Source organism: Salmo salar, chromosome ssa02 (assembly GCF_905237065.1).
Source record: "Salmo salar chromosome ssa02, Ssal_v3.1, whole genome shotgun sequence".
NCBI classification, from domain to species: Eukaryota; Metazoa; Chordata; class Actinopteri; order Salmoniformes; family Salmonidae; genus Salmo; species Salmo salar.
In genome coordinates this window covers 56428808-56438525 of record NC_059443.1, presented here as the reverse complement: position 1 = coordinate 56438525, position 9718 = coordinate 56428808, and the positions used below count along the sequence as shown (strand labels likewise).

Here is a 9718-nt window from a genome sequence, read left to right as displayed (position 1 = left end):
GTCCACCCCCCCCACACACACACACCACACACCACACACACAGGCATTCCATTACAGTTTCCTCACAGGGGTGGAAACTGAACCCTGGTCCTTAAATTCAAACAGACTGTGGTGGTGCAAAGGCTGTTGGAGAGTGTTGTAAAGTCACCCTCTCCTCCCCCGTCCGTTCCCTGTTCTCTCCTCCTCTCCTCTCCCACCTCCACGAGGCCCGCCCCAGGGCTCAGACTATATCAGGATCCAGCCTTCCTCTGTCCAACTCCACACTCCTGGAGGCTCCAGCTCTACAACAGTCCTCTCTCCTCTCTTCGCCACTCCACTGACCTACAGCAGCCAGCAAGTCAGCATGTCTTACTACTCATACAAGAGCTCCAGCGGCGGCGGCGGCCCCATGAACTTCTCCGGCGGCTCCAACATCATGTCAAGCCGGGTGGGCTACGTGTCCAGCGCCCCCAAGGCCTTCAGCGTGTACGGAGGTGGTTCTGGTGGTGGCACTCGCATCTCCTCTTCCTCTGTCCGCTCAGTCTCCTCTGGGTACGGCGGCGGGGCCGGCTTCGGTGGTGGCTATGGATCCGGCGGTGGCGGCTTTGGATCCGGCGGTGGTGGCGGCTTCAACCTGTCCAGCGCCCTGGATGGCGGCGCCATCCACCTGAACGAGAAGGCCACCATGCAGAACCTGAACGACCGCCTGTCCACCTACCTGGATAAGGTGCGGTCCCTGGAGGAGGCCAACTCCAAGTTGGAGATTCAGATCAGAGAGTATTATGAGAAGAAGGGCCCTGCTGCCGAGAGAGACTACAGCAAATACTGGGCCGTCATCAATGACCTGAAGGACAAGGTAGTGTGCTGACCTCGTCTGCTATGGGCTGATCAAATCCATCATTTCGTATCTTGCAGTGTTAAGTAGGCAGTGCTGACAGGATACTAGGGAAAGTAAAATTTGCTTACAGTACTGTATGTAGGAATGAGGAACACAACATTTATAAAGTATACTTTGGATTGACTTATAGTTTTTAATCGGAGTCCAGAGGGTTAGAAAAGCAATGTGCTGTCACTGACATTTATAGATAGAGATTTTTTTTAAAGATAGCTATTAATTAAACAAATGATGCAAAGGAATTACATCTCAAGCATGAAGGTGATAAGGTCATTCAGGGAGCTGATACAGATGGCTTTTTCTAGTAGATTGATGTTAGGTTTTATGCTTTAACTCCTGGAATGTGTATTCAACAAGCTTTGGGACAGATGCAACAGCGTATCGAAATACTATCAGCTTCCAAGTTGACTAACTGCAACTCAACCATGGTGAACAATGAAAGTCTTTCATGTTTTATTTTAGATCAACGGTGCCACATGCAACAATGCCAACATCCTGCTGCAGATCGACAACTCTAAACTGGCTGCTGATGACTTCCAGACCAAGTTAGGGCACTTCCTCAATCAGCTCCATAGTCTCAGTTATTACAACACTAGGTTATAAGAGGCAAACAAGCAAATAATCACTGAAAAGGTACATGTCTTATCTACAAATGTGGATTCAAATGTCTCATGATAACTTCCTCACTTTCTCCCGACCAATCAGGTTCGAGCATGAGCTGATGATGCGCCAGTCGGTGGAGGCTGACATCGCCAACCTGCGTCGCCTGCTAGACCAGACCACTCTGACCAAGGCCGACCTGGAGATGCAGATCGAGGGTCTGCAGGATGAGCTGGCCTACCTCAAGAAGAACCACATAGAGGTGTGTCACTTTTTTCACGTTTCCATTGCAGTGATGAGATGTTATTCAATATAAACACACCCCAGTGATGATAGAGAGGAGAAAGTTAGTGGCGGGGATTGTTTTTTAAAAGTTGGATAGAAAGTAAGAGGATGAGAGTGACTCCATTTCCCATAATTCCACAGGAGCTGGCAGCCATGCGTGCTCAACTCACTGGCACAGTGAACGTGGAGGTGGACGCAGCACCCCAGCAGGACATGGCCAGGATGATGGAGGAGATCCGCACCCAGTACGAGGGCATCATCGACAAACACCGCCGTGACCAGGAGGCATGGTTCACAGACAAGGTAACCGTCACCATGGTACACTTCACCAAAATCTCCCACACTAATCTTTTGTAATTACATTTTCAAGACCAAAATATGTAACTGACTGTCATTAACAGTAATCATTGTGAAGATTGTGGTCTAAATTCGTCAGGAGAGTGAGCTACAGCGGGATTAAAATGGCGGCCCTGGTTTGTTTGTGTTTCAGTCAGCCAACCTGTCCAAGGAGGTGGCCACCAGCACAGAGATCATCCAGACCACCAAAACGGAGATCAACGACCTGAGACGCACCATGCAGGGCCTGGAGATCGAGCTGCAGTCACAGCTCAGCATGGTGAGCCAGAATCACTAACGTCTGAAAACGGACCACAGTTTTTGGGGCCATAACTTACACAACTTTATGCCACTTTCGGCAACAGTTGATTCTCTTTCACCATTCTCTTTATCAATCCTCTGGAGTCTAGTTCCTCTCTTTCAACAGAGGGAAAGAGCGAGATATACGGGGTTGAAAGGGATTGAGATAAAAGGGAGGGAAGAAGGGGGAGGACTTGGAGAGATGGGGTAGGAGAGGGGAAATGGGAGAGCAGTGGAAAAAGGCTACAAGTGGGGGATTAGTGGACACGGGGGAGGTTAGGGTTATGCAGAGGTTTTTCGCTTTTTACGGGCATCTGCACCCTCTCTGGAAGACAGCTTGAGTATGAGTGTGTCCAAAGGAATGCAGAGGTGACAGAGCCAGAGCCTAACTCCCATGGAAACTTAGCTGGGGCTTATCAAACTCAGTAAATCTATCTCAATCCATCCCGCTGCAGTAACAAGGCTACATTCCATGTTGGTCTAAAGCACAGGAGGTTGGTGGCACCTTAATTGGGGAGGATGGGCTCGTGGTAATGGCTGGAGCGGAATCAGTGGAAAGGTATTAAACACATAGTTTCTTTGTGTTTGAAGCCATTCTATTCGCTCCGTTCCAGCCATTATGATGAGCCGTCATCCCCAAAGCAGCCTCCACTAAAGGCCATTTAAAGAAAATAAATATCTGCTGTGATTACTTTTTATTTTTTGGGAATACATAGAACTCAGTATCTCATTTAAAATAAGCACCCCAAGAAGTGACCCTGCTGTGCTTGGTGGCGCCAGGCATATTTGTGTTAATCAACATAGTCTTGATATGGTGTATTAGAAGAAGTTTGTTGACATTTGCTTATCTAAGTTGATGAAGTGCAATAACTATGGCTGGTTTGAGGTTTATTTTCATTATTTCTATACATTCATTTCCTGTTACTGACCCTGTATCACCTCTATCGCCACACAGAAAGCAGCTATGGAGAACACACTGAGAGAGACAGATGGCCGCTACAGCGCCATGCTCTCGGGCTACCAGAACCAGATCGACATGCTGGAACAGGAGCTAAACAGGGTGCGCCAGAGCATCGAGACACAGGGCCATGATTACAAGATGTTGCTGGACATCAAGTCCCGTCTGGAGCAGGAGATCGCCACCTACAGGGGCCTCCTGGAAGGGGAGGAGTCCAGGTAAACCCTGCAAATCTATTGGAAATGCCCATAAACGTCCACACATTTAACACGGCCCAAATAATCATATTAGTCATTGTTATTATTATTACTATTTCAGACAGATACGAAATAACTATACTCTCTAACACATTTTTTTCCATTTCTTTTCACCGTCCGTCTTTTCAGAACTGGTGGCTCAGGTAAATAACATCTATTTTATATAATGGCTTTATAATGATAATATATGATGGTTGTAATAGTAGGTTATCAGCATGTAGTAACTCATTTTCTTTCTGCAGGGGGATCGAAAACCACAGTTACAACCTCCACAGTGCGCTCTTCCAGCTAGATGTCCATCTCTACTGGCAGTGCATAAGATTATCAGAAACACACCCACACCTGCAAACACCACACATTGTTACAACTAAAGAGGAGAGCTGGCAAATAAAATACCTGAGGAGTACTGTTAACACTGCAATGCCTCTCATCCTGATAGGTCAATTATATACCTGTTTTTAAGATATCCGCCAATCATAGGAAGCCTTACTGGAGTTCCAGGAAGTGGAATTAGGATGAGAAAGTAGGAATAATGAACAACATTTGCTATCAGAGTGTGTGTGACCATCCTGTTTCTGAAAATAAATGTTCTGGTGAATATGAATCGCTATTTTCTGTGGCTGAAATTATTTCATTAAAGGTAGACAGCTTTTGGAAAAGTTGACTATCATGCTATTATAAGCCTGTATTGTCGTCGTCCCCCCCATCTGTTGCCTGTAGCTATTCAAAAGCATGACAACCACATAATACTCTCGGGGCTCTGTGTTAGATATAACAGTGGGGTTGTCAGGATGTTGGTTGTCAGGAGGTTGTCAGGATGTTGGTTGTCAGGAGGTTGTCAGGAGGTTGTCAGGATGTTGTGGACAATGGCTGAAAACTCAACTGTGGAAAACAGAACGTGAGAGACATTGAAGGTTACTGAAGGTCTTGTGTGCCTTGCAGCTTATGTACTCAAACACCACGGAATGGAGAAAGGAGCAGGGAGCAGGATCCGTGACCACAGAACGGAGAATATGACCCTGGGTGGGGTAAAATGACTCCTCAAAAGCGAGTCGGGATGACTAATCTATGCCCTCACACATACTTTAGCATTTTGACACAGTGTCACAACATGCAGAGTTTCTTACTCACCAAGTGGCAGTGTTGCCTAGAGACAAGTGGAAAAACATTGACTGAGGAGGTAAATACTGACCGGCTGAACAAAGAAAGTCTGTTGACAGGGTTGGTATCTGTTTTGCACTTTGCTCTCGGACACAAGGGGTGTGTACTTGTCTGTTTCTATGTGAACACACTTTTTTATGTTTATGTTTGACAGGTGTATCTGTCTATGCTGTGCATGAATGAGAATTGCAGAAGTTCTCTAGTGGAATACTGTGATGACTAATGCTGATATTGGAGCAGAATCAAAAGGATATTTAGAAACTGCAGTTCCTGCAAATGAACCAAGGGGACCATGTTTGCAATACGCAATCACTCACAGACACACGTATACACACATCCTTGCACAAAACACACCACATATGCACACACACACAAAATACATAGTCAGGCCGGTTTCTAAATAATGTCCTTTTAAATGGCTGTTCTTGTAATGTGGGTCGTCTAAAGGGGACCAAGGCGCAGCGTGTAGAGTGCTCATATTTACTTTATTCATGAAACACGTAACAAAAACAACAAACCGCCCACCAACAGTTCCGTCAAGTAACACATACAAAATGGAAAACTACCCACAAAACTCCATAGACAAACCCCAACTTAAATATGATCTCCAATTAGAGGTAACGAGGACCAGCTGCCTTCAATTGGAGATCAACCCCAAACAACCCCAACATAGAAATAGAAAAACTAGAACTAAACATAGAAATAGAAAACATAGAAAAACACAAAACACCCCCTGTCACGCCCTGACCTACTCTACTATAGAAAATGACATCTCACTAGGGTCAGGACGTGACAGTTCTTGTTATTGCTATTGTTGTTGTATTGGTGTGTCTGCTGTCGTCTTCTCCCCCGACACACACACACACACACACACACACACACACACACACACACACACACACACACACACACACACACACACACACACACGCACACACACACTGTTCTTGCTTGTAGAATGGGGTGAGCTCATAGAAGTGCTGGATAACCACCTAGTTTACATTGTGGTCAAAATAAATGTTTAACTGCTGTCATCATATGTCATCTTTTCCTGTTGTATACACAGATTGTTAAAACACTGCAATTCCTGCCTTGATTACAGAACCCAAGGCTTGAGTTGGTGGGGGAGTGACATCAGCTTTCGGTGACATTGTTTATAGCTGTGAAACTGCAACCACAATTTGTTTGTTTTGATCACCTGGCAGATTGCCTGGAACTGATGTGGTTGGTATTTTCTATTGACATTTGAAATGTTTATCAGTTCTGGAGCATTTTCTTGTCAATCAACACAATACAATACATCTTATTCATGGCTTGGACTGTAATAACATCTCATTTAATTTAATTTAAAGGAATAATTATCAGCTCTCTTACATCACATCCCACTGGGCACAGACATCAGTTCAAAGTCCAGTTTTAATTTAGATTTGGTTGTCAACTAACATGAATTCAACTTGAAATCAACCAAAAATGTCACCCTGTCATTGGATTTAGGTAAACAAAAATACTAAATTCCATTACGTTGATGACCTTTCGCAAATCCAATCAGTTTTCCATGTTGATTCAACGTCATCACATTTAATTTGTTGGTTGAAATGACGTGGAAACAATGTTGATTCAACCAGTTTTTGCCCAGTACAATTTCTGTTCATGATACTTTGATCATACATATTAGAGGAATCATGAAACACACTTGTTTGAAATATCCCTCGAAGAAACTGTGCTTTCTTGTTACAGTACAGTAGTGAGACAAAGTTCAGCTTAGTATCAAAAGTGAGCTGAACACATTCTCCTCCTCATCCCAAGAAGTCTGTAGAAACTAGCTTGGGACTTCAGTAACTATCTGTGAAAGTCAAAACAACGACTGGAATGCAGGTCTCAGTGGGACTGGGGCACCTCCAAGGGCAATGCGAGATAGCCAAGCACTAACTGGATGTGAATTTTCAACCCACAGCACGGCTCTGACTTGGGACTGCACACAGTGCCATGGGATCCAACACTAAATCTGTCAGTGCTAGCATTCCTATTGGGTCGTTAAGATAGACAGCCACTGACATCACACCACGTCTCTCTCCTCGCTTATCATGGGCTGATTCATCATACGATCATAAAAAATGTGCTGCAATAACTGTCATGACAAGGGAGCAGTTTGTTTCAGAACTATTATGAAGGGATGTTGTTGCGGTGGAGAAAGTTGACAACACATCAGGAATGGTGGCTGGTAAGGGGCCAGCCAGTTGGCTTAGGCAACAGTTAGACTGGTTCTCAGTGTCAACCACACCCTGTTCGTATCAGCTATATGCTACAGACAGTAGCTACTACACTGCTGTGAGATATACGTGGGGTCAAGAATGACATAACAATCACAGCTCACCGTCATTTAGCTAGCCGCCGTGATTACACACAGCGGCTGTACAAATAGTGGAAGGAAGACACATTATGACATCCTTAATAAAATAAGATAATGTATCTCTTTTGGTGGTGAGATAATCAGAAAGCATAGCCATCCAGGATATTTATTCATCATTCTGTTTTTGCATTGACATGTAATGTTCCCTTGACCAAGGAACTTATCCCCCTAAACTGCTCATTGGGCACTGCACAGTGGATGCCCTCTGCTCCAGGCTCTCCAATACTTATGTATGTGTGTGTGTGTGTGTGTGTGTGTGTGTGTGTGTGTGTGTGTGTGTGTGTGTGTGTGTGTGTGTGTGTGTGTGTGTGTGTGTGTGTGTGTGTGTATCGGAGGGCATGGGGAAAAAAGCAGAAGACAATTGTCCATTTCATCTGGACTAATACAGTAAGTCGTAAACAGGTGTGACATACAGATAAGCATGTAACAAAATGGAAGATGATAAGTATACAGTAGTCTTCATTTGTTCTTCATTAATATGTCTGTTATAGTTAGTGGAATGTTATTTGCCTTCATATGCCCATAAACAGGCATTCTCCACAGGGAACCACACTGTGTACACAGTGCAACATACTTGTCACAAAATAAACATTGTTATTTGGTTGGTTCAACCAAATGTGGTACAAATAATAGTTACCTAACAGTGATGTAGCGACAGTATTGAATAACACTGCTACAGTAACTGGCAGAAAGGAGTGTGAGCTGTGAGGCACATTTTCCAACCAAGTTGGCACTGCATGTGAAAGTATGACTCAATTTTTCCAAACTTTGAATGCTTTTGTAAAAGTCCAGTGCACTTACCGACCAGTGGGACTTTGACCAACTAGCTACTTTTCTATAGTGTGCTTTCATTCTGGCATGTTTACAATATCATAAATCACTGGTGTTGGTCTTAGTGACTAACACATTCACTGATTCAGAACAGGGTTTTAGTGTACCATGGTGGTACCACACTGACATCCAGTGTTTGATTCTCTCCATTACAATGGGTGTGAGCCATAGAGAGTGAAAGAGAGGACACAGTATCTTTGTGGCAAGTGCGCCCTCTATCCATCTCTATGCCTCACACTAATTGTATTGAGTTCAAGGTGGTTTACCAATGTGGATGGTGTCCTCTAGTGGAAGAATAGTGTCATTGCGCTTCTATAGGCTGCATTATGATTCTATGATTCTATCCTATAATCCTAGGTCTAGTCAAAACATTTAGACTAGAATAAATGCTGTCCTCGTTGAAATGACCATACGCCAATATACATGCACCTCAGTACTTCAATCCAGGGATGGAAGGTATCGCTGTACTCCTAATTATCCCACAACAATTTACGGCAAATCCAGGATATAAATACTGCTACTTTTTTATTAAAACTGCCTTTTTGGTTCTCATGCTTGGTAGCTAACAGGTCATTCTTGAATTGGGGTAGCATTTGGGCATGGCATTTTAGGCAAAGTTCCCATTCCACCATGCTGAATTCTCTGAAAATATACCATATCTCACTATTTCTCCCTCACTGTCTTTTACAAACATCTAAACACAACTCAAATATGAATGAATACGATTGTAGACTGAATGAATGACTGAATCATGTAGATTGTGGCCGAAAGGCTGCTGTCTAACTTTATGGCATACTGGGAGGTCCATAGTAAAAGCACTGATGGGAGTCTGACCACTACCAACATTTACAGATGCACAATCGAGAGCATCCTGTCGGGCTGTATCACCGCCTGGTACGGCAGCTGCTCCGCCCATAACCGGAAGGCTCTCCAGAGGGTAGTGAGGTCTGCACAACGCATCACCGGGTGCAAACTACCTGCCCTCCAGGACAGGGGCGGAAATCCCGGGGGGACGGGGGGGACACGACCCCCCCATCCTTGGAAAAATATGATTTGTCCCCCCCAATATATCACTGAAACATAACTATGTAATTTAAATAATATTAATAATACGCAATGAAAGCAATTGTGCTGATTATGGACACTTAATAGCGCGTTTTTAAGTTTCAAAAGATTGCGACCCCCCCACCCTTTGCCTCATAATGTTTTGATCCACTGCCAGTTCCTTAGTTGGCAAGGTAACAGAGGGGTCGTATCTACTGTCTGAAAGGCACTCAATGAACGTAACTGAAGTGAGGTTAATCCAGTCAATCGCGCACACACACTAGCTGAATATGCAGAACTAGCGCGCAAATATTAACTATTAAGCTAGCTAGTACCTATTCCATTTATGTGGCCTCGTCAAAGATGGAATCTTTGCTATCATCAATTTATTCCAAGATCAGCATGCAGATGATGTAAGTTAGTGCTTCAAAGTCCCTGCGATAAGGTTAGCAATAAACTGAAGTCCAAACTGAACAGAACTACACTCTCTTCTACCATTGTCTTAAATATATTTAATGGTCTCGTTGCAAAAGCTAAATTGTCGCAAGGGAACTTTTATTTATTTATTTTATTTCACCTTTATTTAACCAGGGTAGCAAAGATTATAGCAAACACCACTGAAACGGAATTGGTGCTCGCTAGCTTTGCAAATTCAGCTATTG

At 44.0% G+C, this 9718-nt stretch overlaps 1 protein-coding gene across 1 annotated transcript; it reads left to right on the top strand.

Moving 5' to 3' along the window:
• Positions 1-228: 228 nt before the first annotated feature.
• LOC106587813 (keratin, type I cytoskeletal 13) lies at positions 229-4214 on the top strand. The gene is made up of 8 exons (XM_014176460.2): positions 229-835; positions 1337-1419; positions 1580-1736; positions 1901-2062; positions 2250-2375; positions 3351-3571; positions 3740-3753; positions 3853-4214. Exons 1-8 carry the CDS (start codon positions 344-346, stop codon positions 3900-3902), a joined length of 1305 nt encoding a protein of 434 aa, XP_014031935.1. The 5' UTR covers positions 229-343; the 3' UTR covers positions 3903-4214.
• Positions 4215-9718: the final 5504 nt, after the last annotated feature.